Source organism: Pleurodeles waltl, chromosome 11 (assembly GCF_031143425.1).
Source record: "Pleurodeles waltl isolate 20211129_DDA chromosome 11, aPleWal1.hap1.20221129, whole genome shotgun sequence".
NCBI lineage: Eukaryota > Metazoa > Chordata > Amphibia > Caudata > Salamandridae > Pleurodeles > Pleurodeles waltl.
In genome coordinates, this window is record NC_090450.1 from 131,038,398 (window position 1) to 131,054,529 (window position 16,132).

The 16,132-nt window shown below is 41.3% G+C and overlaps 1 protein-coding gene across 1 annotated transcript in view; it reads right to left on the reverse strand.

Annotated features, from left to right (window-relative positions):
- The window catches only part of IQCJ (IQ motif containing J), a 701,797-nt gene extending 687,154 nt beyond the window's left edge, over nucleotides 1-14,643 (reverse strand). Inside the window, exon 1 of the mRNA XM_069212622.1 lies at nucleotides 14,304-14,643. Within this exon, the coding sequence (XP_069068723.1) occupies nucleotides 14,304-14,312 (9 nt within the window). The 5' untranslated portion in view covers nucleotides 14,313-14,643. The remainder of the gene's footprint in view (nucleotides 1-14,303) is intronic.
- Between the last annotated feature and the right edge of the window lie 1,489 nt (nucleotides 14,644-16,132).

The window sequence follows — 16,132 nt, forward strand, 5'->3', positions numbered from 1 at the left end:
GTAGCAGTCCAAAATCCTTAACTATGGAGTTAAGTTGCCACTCTAAAAATTAACACTTTCTTCATTGATGGCACAGGACACAAAAAATGTGGCTCTTGTCAGATGAAGAAATGCTAGCAAAGAACAGAAGAACCTAGGCATGACTGGGACTCAGACACAGGTGATGGATAGCTGTGATTGTGCCTTATCACCTGGTGAGATCTCTCAAAATGCAGCACTAATCCTATTAAACCAATAATCATATATGTAGATGTACACATTGTAGTTTATTGTTACGCTTCTCTCTGCCGTACCATCATATATATTTCCTGTTTTCAGGTGTGTAAAAAGTCACTTTTGGCTGCTGTTAGAGTGTCAGACTTGGGAGCATGTACATTTATTGCCTTCTAGTGATGTGTGCAAGACACCATTGTCTTCAACACACTGTCCCTGATTACAAGGAATATTTGTAATCGGCGCATATTCCAAGAGTGACTGGTGTTGCTGGATGTTAAACACAGGAGGAGGATAGGGGCTATGGTTCATTTATGTATGGTAGAGACTGATTTGTTGAGGAGGAAGCCCTCCCTCCAACTTCGTTATTGGTTGGTAAAAAGAGGAAATTGGAATATTGGGTACGTATGATTACTGCTTTTGTAGTATCTTTTGGACTGACCATGTTTCATTGGTGGCTGTGAAGTGCAGAGGGGTTGTGAAAGTCAAATTGATTCATAGTTCTGTTGAAGATGAACCTCGGGTAGAACAATATATTAAAGGGTGTTGAGATGCTGTCCTTGTACTCACATATGTAGTTGCCCTTGTTGTATTTCCATACCTTGTTTTCTGCTTTTCTTTTCTTATATGTCTCCTATTGAGCCTTGCAAAAAGTTACTTTGGTTGCTGTTATTGTGTAAGGCTTGCAGCCAAGCACCTTTTTTGTAATGGTGATGTGTGCAAGGCTTGATTGTAAATCACTGGTATCATTTGAACCACTCCTGTTGTTCACTTCCTAATTCTAAGATAATGAGTAAAAAAGCTTTAGAAAGAGTGTTTCTATTAGTTGTAGGTCAGCTGAAAAATGCTACAACTCACTCTGCGTCTTTTTCCCTACTGCTGTGCAAAATGAGGTGATTCTGCATACTGAGGTTATTCTGCTCTGTGCAGGGCTCTATTGAGCTCCTCTGCCATTTTGTGCAAAGAAAACATGCAACCAGCACTTCAAACAGTGGTACTGCTGGTGTGTATGAATCATAGGAATCGTGTACATTGTAATTTATTTTATAATTGTATTGCGTCTAAGCTTTGGTGTGTCTTCTCTGGTTCTGAGCAGTATTATGTATGGAGACTAAGGGCCACAGTACAAACGTTTGAAATAGCGAGCTCCTAATTGTGATTTCCTGTGAACTGCAATTAGAAAATTGCTATTTGAAATGTATGAAACTCTTTCTAGTTGCAATTCCCAGTGGGTCGCAAATAGACCTACCTTGTGAATATTAATATGGTAGGGCTCGCTTTGTGACCCATTGAGTTTCGCAAAACTCACAGTGATGTTGGCCTGCTGCGGTCAGAAGACCACCATGTCTGGATTGCTTTTCAATAAGGCAATCTTTTTTTTAAAAAAATGTAGCCCTTTTCCTTAAAGGAAAATGGGGTACATTTAAAATAAATAATGAAAAGTTTTCTTTTCATTTTTAGGTCGGGCGTGCAAGCGCTCTGACCTGTTGTAATCTATCTGTGGGCTTTCAACCATGCCCACGCCATCACTATCACTCGTTCATGGATTTGCCTTTAAAAAATCCTTTGTTATCATTGGTAAATGCTTTACGTTTGTTTGTACCTCCATGGGGCAGTTTTGTTACCGCCTTTGCCATCAACCTTGTTACATAGTTAATTGCATGTTTGCTGATACGTTTGACTGTGAGCAAACTTATTTTTCCTTTTGTATCTCTCCTTCACACTCACGGCGGCCATGGCACTTTGAATTGGCTTGCTCATGTCAACTGTTTTACTTTTCATTTTCAACATATGTGGCAAAAAAAAGTCCATTCAGGAATTTACAATGGTAAATGATCTAACGAGAGCAAATGCAAAACCTAGTGCATTGCAAATGCTTTTTAAAAAGTAGGCAGTGGTCATGGGACAACTGCCTACTCTTAAAAAATGCATTTAGAAAGATTCACAAAGGGGAAGGGGTCCTGTGGGTACCACTTCCCATTTGCGATCAAGGTACTACCATTTTAAAATTGGTGGTAAAATGTGGATATTTTGCGACCACATTTCAGCTGCAAAACATTTACACGTACTACTTTGATTTGGTTTTAGGAAGGAACACCCTAAAGACACCCCTTACTAATAACAAATTGCAAACCTAAATTGCGATTTGGAAACAGGTTACTGAATTCCATAACAGGTTATTGAATCGCTATTTGGGTTTGGCTAATTTCAAAAACCCTTTTTGCATTCGTGAACGGGCCGATTCTGGAAATCTGCCCATTTTTTGACCGGCAAAAAGGTTTGTGCATGTGGCCCCTAGTCAGAAGATGTACTTCTAATTAATGAGTCAACACGGACTGTAATTCACTCTTGTCTTCCTTTAAGCCACCCTGTAATGGAAGTTTGCCTCTGTCATGTATCCTGGAGCTGGTATATTTTCATCACTTAATACTCAGGCCCATCACATAATACTCAGGCCCAGATTTAAGAGGGCTTAGAGCCTCCTTGCACCACATTAGCGTTATTTGTTTACACTAATGTGGCCCAACGAGACCAAAATTGCTGCACTAAATGTATGAAGTGGTGCAATGCATGCATTGCGCCACTTTGTAACCCCTTGCACCACATTATGCCTGCGCTAGGCATAATGTGTGCAAGGTGGGCTTTCTCCCATTGGGGGGAGCCGAAAAACGGCGCAAAGGAATCTCAAAGATTTCTTTGTGCCATTTTTTGCGGCATTTTTAATGCCTGCACAGAGCAGGCAATAAAAGGAGGCAAACCATTATTTATAATCGGTCTCAATGTGCCTTTCAGGATCAGCGTTATATTTTTTGACGCTAATCCTGTAAAGCACCAAACTAGTATCAAAAATGTTGATGCTAGTTCTCTAACTACCGCCATGGTGTATCTTAAATATGGCGCACACATGGTGGTGCTAGGTTGGGGCGCTAAGGGGAGCAAGAAAAGTGGTGCTGCACTGCATGCAGCACCAGTTTTCTTAAATCTGCCCCTCAGTCTTCTGTGTGTCTTCCTTTTCGCCTTGAAATGGTGTCAAGTGCCTCCTGTTATAATGAGTGGCTGGAGGGTTCATGTGCAGAATCAGTATTCTCAAAATTATATTGCATGTGCATCACCTGCAGCTTATTGTGTTTTAATGGTGGTGTGCACAATGGCCAGGCGTCTTTTTCACTTTTGTGCAAATTAATCATGTAACTGTGGGTTAGGTATGTGCAGTGTGGAGAAGGTGTACGTGATGGTTTTCGATATGTTTCGATGTGTTGGTCCAGTGTGTTCTGTACATTTGTACAAATTGTTCTTTTAACTGTGGGTTTAGAATGTGCAGTGTGAAGAAGATATATGTTAGAGATTTTTGTATATGCTTCTCTGTGCTGCGCCCCTCTATCTTCACCTTCAGCTTAGAAAAAAAAGTGACCACGCACTCCTATCCTACCTGGGTCTTTAGTTGTTTTATGTGACTCTCCAAGGACCTTGAAAAGCGTGCAGATGTCTACAGACCTACCACCCAGTATGTACACATCTGTATTGAGTGGAATACATGTTCTGAGTTCACCTTGTGAAATATGTTCACTGACATTTCCTGCTGTGCACAGCAATGTTTTCTCGACCTACCCTGAGCTCTTAATAAAGGTGGTCAGCTCTGTCTGTGCCTTTGTGCCCTGACTGGCTTTACAATTCCTTTCAAACCTTTGCAACACTGTATGCAGCACAGCAAGCAAATTGTCTCCAGCACACACTATTACGCCGTGGCAGGAAGAAGTACTCAAAAACATGTTGTTGTTGTATTCCTAATTAACGTGTACGTGTTTCTGTTCATATACGAAAATGTAAAGAATGCACATCTTCCATTGTACAATACATCTGTATTTTTTCAATCCTTTAGCTATCTACATATTAGTGAAATGGCTTGATAATTTCCATATTGGATGCATGCTATACACTCAATAGGGTATAGGATATATTCTTTCATTGATCCGTCTGTCCATAGTGGTTTTGCTCTGTGACCATGAAATTCTCTATAGTCGAAGTGCTGTTTCCAAGAAAAAAGTAATGATTAGTTGCATGTATAATCACTTGCTCATGAGCAGAAACCTTTGATTTACAAATCTTTCATTATTTTGGAAAGCTTTTCTCGCCCCTTGATATTTGAACTAGTTTATTTTTTATACTGTTAGATTTCTTATTTTTTATCAACATGCACGGGTCAATGGAATCAGCTAAGGTTGACAGTGAAGAATGTGATTGAACCTCTAGAGTATTAATGCAACTCAGAGTTCAGTCCCACCTCGTCCGTCTTTCTCATCCTAGCCCTTACCTACATGAGGTGAACCTCTCCCAGAGACAGATAATGCTGAATAACAAGACTAGAAAGATGACTGTTCTATTTATTGTTTATTGCAGGTACCTTCTTCATTTTCTGTTTTATAACTGCATCCACTACGTGCTATCCCCATCCTTTCCCCACCGGACAACACTTTTTTCCATCCCCTTTTGAATATGGCAACCTTTGACTATTACAGTTGCATTTCCGTCTTTATTTCGTGTTGATTTTTTTTCTGTATTTCCTCACCTGTCTGTAAGGCTGTGCTTGACCCAGCTGTATGTAACAATATAGGGGGTTGAAGGTCTGCCCTGTCCAGAGGTCTTACCGGGGATCAAGAATGTCAAGGTAAGTGGTGCTGTAGGACCCTGTACCAGGGTCTATTCTGCTTTAAATGGTGTTTTCTGCCTAGCACTTTATACAATCCTTTTGAATGCCAACAGTACGTCTCAACAGCACTGTTTTGCCGAGCTGAGAAATGGCTGCATTTAACAAGATTTTGGGAAAGATTTCAAAGCAGATCTCGCGGAAAAAAGGCACCAGATTCTCATATATGATATCCCTCAGGAGGGAGTGCTAGTGATCTCCCTTTCCACAAAGCAGTCATGGCTGGTGTGATTGGTGATGTTTTGGCAGTAGTCTTAATTGTCCCTCGTCAGTGTGCATTGCACCTGTCTGATGAGACAAGAACTATTCCTCAAGTCGCTGTATATGCCGGAGACTCGGCTTCTTGAGGTTTTGGCCTTTGTCCGAGATATACATGCACAATTTGAGTATTCTGTTCCTGATGTCTGCCCATTTCATTAAGGTATTTAGGACATTTAAAAAAACAAATTAGGTAGAAAGTCATTGCAAAGCCTTGGTAACCCCCCTGTTTAGGGGCGAGGGCGTGCAAGCGCTCTGGACCATGTTCTAATCTCTCTGTGGGCTTCTACTCATGCCCATGTCACGCATGTCACTTTCATTAGTTCGTGGGCTTGCCTTTTAAAAATTGATTGATTCCATTTGTGAAAGGCATGCATACGTCAGGCCTTATCCAGTGTTTAGCCCTCCTTGAGCACACCAGTAAACTACTGAAAACATATAAGGCTCCATGTTTTCAGCTGGTTTCTGGACTAGTTTATCTTTTCATTTCCTGCGCAGTGCGATCTCGCTGGGCAGAAGTCAAACTCTTTGCATGAGATCGACCCTGTTACATGGATAATTGCACTTTTTCTGGTTACATTCATAATTGCACTTTTGCCAGTAACATGGATAATTGCACTTTTTCGGATAAATTTCACTGCAAGCGAACTTCTGTTTCCTTTTCTGTGTCTCCTTCACTCTCATGGCAACCATTGGCTCGCATATGTGGAACTGTTTTACTTTTCATTATTAGTTTATGTGGCAAGAAAAGTCCAGTTAGGAGTTTACAATGCTAATAGCTCTAACGTGAGCAAACGCAAGACCTGTTGCATTGCAAATGCTTGTTCGTCTTGATGCTACTAACTTGCAAATGATAAGGTCAAACACATCCTCTGCAGTATGGCCTCTCTTCCCTTCCTTGCATATGCATTTTCTAATTTGTTGGACCCCTTGGAGCAGAGAATTGAAGGACCACTCAAATGATTGTTTGTTTCTTCCAATTTTGTGAACAGGGAGTTACTGTTTTGCTTCCTACACTGTTAAAATAAATAATTTTTAGTCGTTTTTTGATGACACTACCATCTTTGCTGGATAGAATGAATCTCTTAACACTGTCCTCATCAATCACAAACTTTAATCTGCATTGGTCCTCTGAAACATACTTGGCATCACATTGTTGCATTGGCTCAAAGTTTGGGTGAATTTGGTTTCTTTGTGACTTCTTCCACACATCTTGGCTTCTCACTCAATTGGGTCATTTTACAGCATGTTTAACGTTTAAGCTGCAAAGAGGCTCTGCATTTGCTGGACGGCAGCTAAGACCAGAAAGATTTGTTCATCTGAATTGTTGTCAGTCGGCTCGCTATCTTTAAAAACTATGGCCCATATTTAGGGAAAGTTATCTTTGCCTTAGTGTCATTTATTGTTTTGTTAAAGCGGCGCTAAGTTAACTCCATATTTATATTTTGATGCTAGACCCGTCTGGCATCAAAATATTGGAATTAGCGCCATTTATAGGAAGCTCCAACCCACCTTGCATCAATGAGATGCAAGGTAGGCATTCTCTTCCTAAAAATGACACTAGCCCCCCAGCGTCATATTTAACTTCCGACACTGATACGACGCGCAACTTGAAGGCAGACCTAAATAATTGCGCTAAGCCCAATTAGCGTCATTATTTAAACCCTGGTCGGATCAGGCGGTAAAGTGCTGGTAGGCCCATTTCTATGGGAAAACATAATGGAATGGGCACATAGATGCCCACCCCAACCCCCAGCATCACCACCACCCACACTACAGGGACACTACTGGAGGGGATAGCTTATCACAGGTAAATGTATGTATATGTGTGTGGTGTGCCACTTGGGGCCCCTTACATGAGGTCCCCTGCCTGGCACTGGGGATGTTGGGCTTGCCCTGGGGACACTGGTCCCCTGTGGTGGGCATTGAGGTAGTGGTAATGACTCCTGTCTATACTTAGACAGTACTCATTTTGTGGCCGCTTGTGTGTCAAAAAATGATGCTAGGCTGACGAGTGGCAGATATTTTGCCACTAATCAGCCTACTGTAATTTTTGACTCACTAGCGCCGTATCCCCTAATGCCATCCATCACAGGCTTGTGTCTTTCTTTAAGACGCTAACCATTTTTTAGCGCCATCATGCGTCATTTCTTAATTATGGCACACAGATGGCGTTAGGGAATGGCATTAGCTTGCGGTAAGAAAAATTATGCACAACTGTGTTACCACAGTTGCGCGTCATTTTTCTTAAATATAGGCCTATATTTTCTTAGACGAGTCAACTTCTGAGGGGTTTTGGGCTTGCACGACTAGGGACACAGCAGTCTCTTGGGCATAGTCTAGGGGGATTTAAATGAAATATAAAATATGAATGGCTGCGACTTCAGGTCATCCTCACACTTTTGTGCTTCACTATTGCCTATGTACACAAGACTCACATGAGAGTTTTTTGGTACAGTAGTGCTGCAGGCTGATTCTTTATGAATTCTTTTTTACATTAAACTTTGGTTTGACTGCTTTCTGGGTCTTGGTGTGATTTAGTGTTATAAGTCAGTCTTAGTTTGAAACTTCCTTTTATAGGCAACACTGGGATTGTGGGTTGCTGATGTGGTTGAGGTGAAAGGGCTGAGTTGGTACTGTCCCAAATACTTACTGGTGATCTTCAAAACTTCAAAACCTAGTATGTTTCGTCCCAGTCCTCTTTTCTATCCTCACCCTTCCATAGTTCCTCTTCTGGGCACTATCATGGGACTTTAGATGAGGATCTGCTGGTGACAGGTTTAGCATGCTCCGGTGTGGGAGAAGAGTATGAATCTAAGGAAGTGGGAGGGTTTTTGAAACAGAAAGGGAAGAAATGCTTAGCGCTAGGTAATGGATAGGAAAACAGGCTTCCTCCCAGGAATATTATTCAGTGAGGTCTTTGTGTTGGAGAGAGGCTTGCCTCACGGAGGTAAGAAGAGAGACTTTTCAAACAACATGATTGAAAACCTTGTGGTCTTTCCAGTGTTTATGGTAACTTTATATATATATTGCTGTTCATTCCAGGAGCGCATTCAACTGATATTTAGATGATCAGTTCTTTCAGTAGGTGTCAGACCTTATCTGTATCGCTGTTACCTTATCTGTGTTGCTGTTACCTTTTCTTAATGTCATTAATCACTGTAAGGTCTTACATAAAAGTAGGATTGTATTGTTCAGAGGTGACTTCAGATTCAACAATTCTTCTAGTTTGCTTAACGCTTTCTTTATCTCACTTATTTAGGATGCGCATATTGTTGGCTATTGGTTGATTCTTTTTAAAAATATTTTATGCTTTCTTTTATATAGAGACAGTGTGGAAGAAAAGTTAACTTGTCAAAATCACTGTAATACACTGTCTTTCACTCTTTCTGTCCATAAACACTCTTGTTCCATTCTTTTTTCTTTTTTCTTTCTAAGGTATTGAGTTGGTTATGGATTTTTGATATGCCAACTTCCTGCATATACATGTATTAAATATAAACGCTATTTACCAATTACAATTCAAAACGGACATTACGGTACGAACTTTTAAAACAGTGAATGATGCATTGGCGCTTTTACCACCTCTCTTTAAAAGTTGATGGTTTAGCCTCAGTTGAAGGAGGAACCAAGAATCCCCTTGCAAGTAATGTCAATGTATGACCCCTCTGGCCTCGGGTATGCCTAAGGGGCCACTTAGCCCTCCAAGAGTCATACAAAAGATCACCTGGGGGGTGCACTGCTTGTGTGTAACTTCCTCGGTGGTCTACTATGAGTAAGCCTCTTGGCAGCTTACATGCACCGGCTATTACAGATGGTGCAACATAAGTGTCTCTCCTCGAGGAAAGAATCTATGAGTTCAAATGATTGATGTCTACACATATTTTGTACCCAATACTAAGACCCATGATTTGAACGTGGGATAATGTGAAACATATTCTAAAATCTTCTATACATTTGATTTATTCACAACTTTTTTGTTAGCAGCTTAATTTAATTTAAGTATTTACCTTTGTGGCATTGACCCTAAGTACAAAACTTGCAGTGGCAGGGGCATCTGCTGTCTATGGTATACATCTCTACTGTTCTATTTTGGAAGTGTAACTGGCTTGTCTATACGTTTATGATATATACTTTGGTAGTAATTGTGACACAATCATGACTGGCTGTGTGCATCATGCATGAGAACATGTACAATGGCACCTACCTCCTCCAGAACTGTGACATTAGGCTGGGTAACAGACTATGTGAACACAGGGGACTACTGCAGAAATAACACAATTCTTGCAATGCTGGTGTAAGGTGGCAACAGTGGTGCACTTTGAGGGGACCCCTTCAACCCACACGGGGTTTCTAAAGAAGCAATGAAGAGCTCCTCACAAGTGACATGTGCACGGCACTATTGGCTAGAAAAAGGGGTACAGTTAGGAGTCCTTAGAAGAACTGTACCACAGAGTCAAAACTCTACAATGGGTCAAGACTACTAAGGTAGTAGAATTTGGTTCTGTGCTCTATTGTGTAAAGGGAAACAGGTGTACAAAATAGATACACTAAAGATTTTTTAAATTATCAGGTCAGTTTAGTTGTTTATTCCATTAAAAACTAGATAAATGTATCTGCTTTCCACCATGTGCTGAGGATATACATTTTTCATGTGCCCCCCTCACTCATTCCCTCAAAAACAGGGTTATTGCCAGTACAATTCGGTTCTTAATAGACAGACTTTTCATATCTTTCCTGAATCCATAAGAGCGGATGTTCTCTTTCTCTGCTGTAGTTTCCAAAGTGTTCTCAACCTCGAAGGTCATCTGCACTTCCTTGCTCTCATCTGCCCTAATGGCTCCTTTGCAGTACTCTTCTGTGTGCTCAGACACCAAACCAGTTCTCTCTGACCAGCTTTCAGTCGGCCGAGTAAAGTACTGCCTTCTGACCTCTTTTTATTATAAAACAAGCTTGCTGTTCAACTTAAAAACACTTCATCTGAAATATTTGAAAAAAAATACAAACATTCCTTTCCTCTGCTCTTTGATACCTTCTTGCAACGTTTTCCCTCTAGTTCGCAACTTCATTTTCCAAGTAATTAAATGTAATAATGTTGGTGTGGGATTGAATGTTGGCGTGGGTGTGATAGCTTGGGTAGAGGCTTTCTTTTTTAATGAGAAAAAAGGTTTTATTGTCACAAAGAGGATTTGCGCAAGTTATATTATTTCAAGCTAAACGTGCAATTGAAAAGTACACAAACTAGATTGTGAGGTGATGGTGAAGAAAACAGGTATCCTTGAAAAGCCAAACATTCTGCAATAAATGGTAAATAGGACTGAATTCCTGATCTAATCCAATAGGTTTCAGAACCCTGTCAAGCTGTAAGGGTCACTATGATATTTATCATATAGGTTTTCTCTGTTGCAGATTTAACATGTAGGATTTTTCAGTCTCAGCAGAGTTGTGGCCTTAATGTGTAGGCGGTGGTGGAGAAGACTGGTGTGTCATAAAGGTTGTAAATTGGTGAAAGTACTCCAACACGTTAAATTACTTCAAAGAACCCATGCCAGCATTCACTTCACAACACTTACGGTAGCTCTAAGCCATGTTCGAGATTCTGCTACATGGACTGCAAAATGGGCTTACTGTTGCCACAGACATTTCGTTTCCTAGTCTTAAAGGGTCCGAAAAGATGCTAGCAACACGTTTCCTAAGATCCTCCGGTGTGGTCACTGACAAGTCTGAACGAACTAAGGGACAGATGTATGAAAATGTTTTGCACTCGCAAAAGGTGCGAATCGGTAGATTCGGGTGTTTGCGAGTGCAAAACAGTGGTCTGCGATGCATGAAATGCATTCACAGACCACAAATAAGAAATCGCTAAAATTGTGATTTCTTGCGTTGCGACCTGGAAATTGCGAGTCGCAATTTGCGATTCGCAAATTCCAGGTCGCAAGGCTATGCTGGAAAAAATCTCAAATTAATATTTTTCCAAAAATTGCATTTTGCACTTGCAAAATACCATGATATGCAACCAGGTGGTAACCTGGTGCAAAATTTTAAAATGCAGCAAAACTGCATTTTTAAATTGAACATGTAAAGCACACATGCTCTTTGGCATGTGTTTACCTTACATGTTTAAAAAAATGTTTTTTGGGTGCAGGAGAGGGGGCCTTAGGCCCCCAGCACCCTGGCCTTTTGCTTTTCCAAAATCGCGATTTCTGGTTCAGAAATCGCAATTTTGGAAATGCAAAAAATTCGCAACTATGGGCCAACAGGCCCATAGCTGCGAATGGGGCCGGTATCGCAATTTTCCATTCAGTAATAGCATTTGCGATTTTTAAGAAATCGCTATTACCGATTCGCAAATGTGATACATGGCCCTTTGCGAGTCGGTAATAGCGATTTCTAAAAAATCACTATTACCGAATCGCAATGGGCCATGATGATACATCTGGCCCTAAGTCTTGAGTGTTCATATTTTGTAGAGTTAATAAAGTCTCATCGTGGGCTGATATTTCTGAACTGACCACTCACAGACCCACTATCAATCCATCTTGAAAGTAATGGTTCCACAACATGCTGCCCAAAGGTGGCCATGAAGTGCAAGATGGTGCTCTGAACAGCTGTTAAATACGTGCACAAACTACTCATCCACAGGTAATACTGCAGGGACTTTGCTTTGCAATCTTTATCCCTGCCTGGACTCACAGGTACCAGATAAAACTCAGCAATGTTTAGAAAAGTGCAGCAGCTAACAACACAGTTTTCATGATAATGCCAAATATTGTAGTGATATGTGTATCATCAACACAGAACTAGTAGTGACGAGACTCATACTTATTTTTGTGAAATTGCCTTCACTAACACCCCTTAGGTAAGTGGCTGCTCTAGAAACATAATCAATGATTCAAAAAATTCATACGTGTAACAGGAATCGATGTGCCTCATAAATTCATGTTTTTTACTCCTCAAGCATATTACTATGATTTTTTTACTTCTCAATTTTTCCTTCCTTTCCCCTTCCTGCTTTTCTTCCCTTGCTCCTATTTTTCTTCACCCATTTTCCTGTTCACCTGTCTCCCAAAGGTTTGCATTGTTTACTTTCTTTTCTCGTTTTAATGTATTAACAGGTGGTAAAATTCCTCCCCACACTGAACGCAATGCCATTCTGAATGGAAGTACCCCAAACCTTTCTCAACTTTGGCCCATATTTATACTTTTTTAGTGCCGCATTTGCGTCATTTTTTGATGCAAAAGTGGTGCAAACATTACAAGTAACATTTATGGGGCATATTTATACTGTGTTTGCACTGAATTAGCGTAATTTTTTTTACTCTAATTCAGTGAAAAACTAACTCCATATTTTTACTCTGGCGCTAGCACCAAATTCATGGAGTTAAAGGCATTTTTTGGATGTGGAAACCTACTTTGACTTAATGAGATGCACAGTAGGCGTTCCCGTGCAAAAAATACTCTATGGCCTTAACAGCATATTTATACTCCCTTGCAAAAACGAAGCACAGACGGGAGGAGGGGTTCAAAAAATGGGGCAAAGCTTGCTTTGCCCCATTTTCTAATGCTTGGGTCGGGCAGGCTTTCGGTGACCTGTGGGCCTATTTCCATGGTGGAACACCATGGAATGAGCCCACAGGTGCCCTCCCCAGGCCCCAGTGACACCCCCACCCACACCAGAGGGACAGCAGAGGATGGGGGACCCCACCCGAGGTAAGTACAGGTAAGTATTTTATTTCATTTTTCAAAGTGCCATACGGGGCCCCGAAATGGGCCCCCATACATGGCACAGGGTGCAATGACCACGCCCAGGGGACCTTGGTCCCCTGTGCTGGCCACTGGGGTGGTGGGCATGACTCCTATCTTTTTTTAAGACAGGAGTCATATGGTATGGATGGTTTTGCGCCAGAAAATGACTCTAGGCAGGTTAGAGTCATTTTTTTTTCTCTAACCTGCCTAACGTCATTTTTTGGTGCAAAATCCCCTTCTTCCATATCGCCAGCCCCATCCGACTAACATCATTTTTTTTTTACACTGGCCTACCCTTTGCACTGGCTTGCACCATTCCATAAATATGGTGCCCGGATAGTGCATAGAAATGGTGCAAGCCGGTGCTAAACTTTTTGGTGCAAAACTGCATTAGTGCAGTTTTGCCCCAAAAAGTATAAATCAGGGCCTAGACTTTGTAAGTTTGCACTGCTTTTGTGTAAATAAATAACGCAAATGTGGCGCTAAAAAAGTATAAATATGGGCCATTATTGTATTTTGTAAGTTTGTGCCGCTTTTGCATAAAAAAATGACACCAATGCGGTGCTAACAAAGTTTAAATATGCGACTTGATTTTTCCTGTTCTTTCCTACTTTCCTGGTCACTGACAACCCTATTTTAAATTTTTTTTACCATATCGAAATTTAGTTGGGAAGTAAAATTTCAGAAGTAATACTTTGAGAAGTCAAATGCAGATGTTTGTGGTATTACAGCAGATTGAGAGGTGCGTATAATGTTCACATGCACTGGGGGTATGTGCTACCTTCTACAGTCCGTGCAAACCAGACTTAATCCATTTTCTATGTACAATGTCTTACTTGCAATGAATTGGCTGCTTTGTAGAATGCAATTGTCTGAACAGTGCAGCTGAGGTCCCTCTTGGGATTACTGAGAAAAAGGCACATTTTTCCACATCAATGGAAGGAAAGTACAAAGAGACTTGCAAGGTATGTCTTTCTGTTGTTACAGAAGCCAGGCTAGCACACTAGCAATGAATTTTCAAATGCATCTGAAAACAGCGGCATAAATAGTGGCATCCCACAAATCTGTTATTACTAAATGAACGTGCAGACCGGCAAGTTGGAATTACATCATTGTTTTGTATACTGCAACTATTGCTTAACATGTAGTGTTCAGCTTCTCGTGCTAAAAGCTGAGGTTTTATATATATATGAAGACTGGACTGATGGTCCCCACCCCATCCCCAAATCTTTCAGTTGACAACTAAAACAAACAGCATCATCATCCCAGTAGGCGGCTATGACATCCATCCATCCCACTGAGTTCGGATGACAGGGGCGCTACGGGAAAGCATCAAGCAGAAGCGAGCTCCTGGCCGTGTTCAGAAAATGAAACACCTTACCAGATGCATGCTGAAGTTCGCGGATCTCCGACAAGGACACGCGCCTGTGAGGATGGAGTCTCCGTACCCCCCGCTACCACGTCGCTCCGTTGACTGTTTCCTGGTGACCGAGACTGACAACCCTTCGAGAGGCTCACGCGCTAGGCATACGAGCCTGAAAGAGGAAAGCCGCTCCTGCCAGCGAGACGAGAAACTTCTGGCAGCGCTCCAGCCCGGCAAAGAATTCGCTGTAATTTGGACGTGAGCAGTGATAGGAAAGAAGGGAGCCTGGGATTCGTGGCGCGCGCTGATTGTGTGCTGGTCTCTTCACAGGACTGCACAGGTTACCGCTCCCAGCAGCTCTTTTTAAATACACATCAACGGAGGATACCAAATGGGAAATTAACTGTTACAGCTCCTATGCGCTGTTCTTCACATTTAAATTAGTCTGGTTGCAGTGTGGAAGTGCGCATGTGGAAAGGATACATTTGTGAAACTCTTGTGGATTTTTTAAATCAAATTCTAAGGCTGGAATGACGGTTATTCCATTACTGTTGCATATAGGCAGAAGTAGAGTGCTTTGCCCAGGGTGCACTTCAGACAGGACGCCTTGTGTGATGATATCAGTGCGTCATAAGAGCTCTCCACATTAATGATCTTGGATTTTTGGTTTTTCACTTCACTAAAGTAATCATCGATGCAATGAATAGACAACCCTGGAAATAGATTTGGAAAATCAAAAAAGTGAGAAGGCATCTTGAGCTCATTATGTGCATGGCTTACCTGGGCAATGGGCATAGGTGTATACTTTGAAATGATCTAGCAGCTCTTTAAAGTACAGAGGTGTTTTCTCATATTTGTTGAAACCTCATAATAAAGCAGAGTGATGCTTCAGAGATGAGGTCCAAAAGTGTATCCAGCCCTTTCCCCTAAAATTCCCTTGCAATATGTCATCAAATGACATGACATGACATAACGTGTATTTATAAAAAAAACATGTTCACCTCTATGGGCAGCTTGTCTTTCTGCAATAGTGGCCATAACATAGGAAGTGCCACATGGGTTCAATGAGTGTTTGCACAAGTTATTTGCACCCCCTTGTGCTACCCCTTTTGTTGTACGGTTCGTGTGTCTCAAAATATGTAGGGCATACAAGAGGCAGAATTCCCTCATTTGCCTGGGAATACGGCACCCATACCATTGAGAAAAAGTTTTGCTCTTGTGCCTGGACCACATTGAAGCTGAATGTGTTTAAGAAATAAGGTTATTCGTTGAGAGGGGTCAGAGCTCCACTCAAGTAATAAGCACAGTGTTTGTCATGAGCAACCACAAAAGTCTCTAAATAAACCTCTGCTTAACCCTCTGGTACCTTGGCACAAAAGCAGTCATGCTTAACTTACAGGCAATGCATAGCATATTTATTCAGCAGTGGAAGAGTAAGAAAGTAAAAACACAACACAAGAAAATCCCAAACCAATTTATAAAAATATAAAAGATGTTACTAAATCAAATGACACAACACAAAAATGACAAAAATCCAATAAGTAGAACTGGAGACATGCATTTTTACAGGCAAAAAAATGCTAAAAAGCGGAATGTACCAAAAACTGTTTTCTCGTTGCCCTAGACCAGGTCAAAATCAAAAGTTAAGTCTAACTGCTATGGAACACTGGTCAGGTATAGGGACTGGGTTCATCACAATGGAAAGTTTACCTTCACGGTTAGAAACATTTGTGGAAAAAAGTCCTTGTCGAGGGGTTGGGCTGCAGGTTGCATCCGGAGAGAGGATTTGTTGATGCAGGGTAATGAAGTCCTAGTCCGCAGCCGTAACTTCAGTTTGGTGCAGGCCA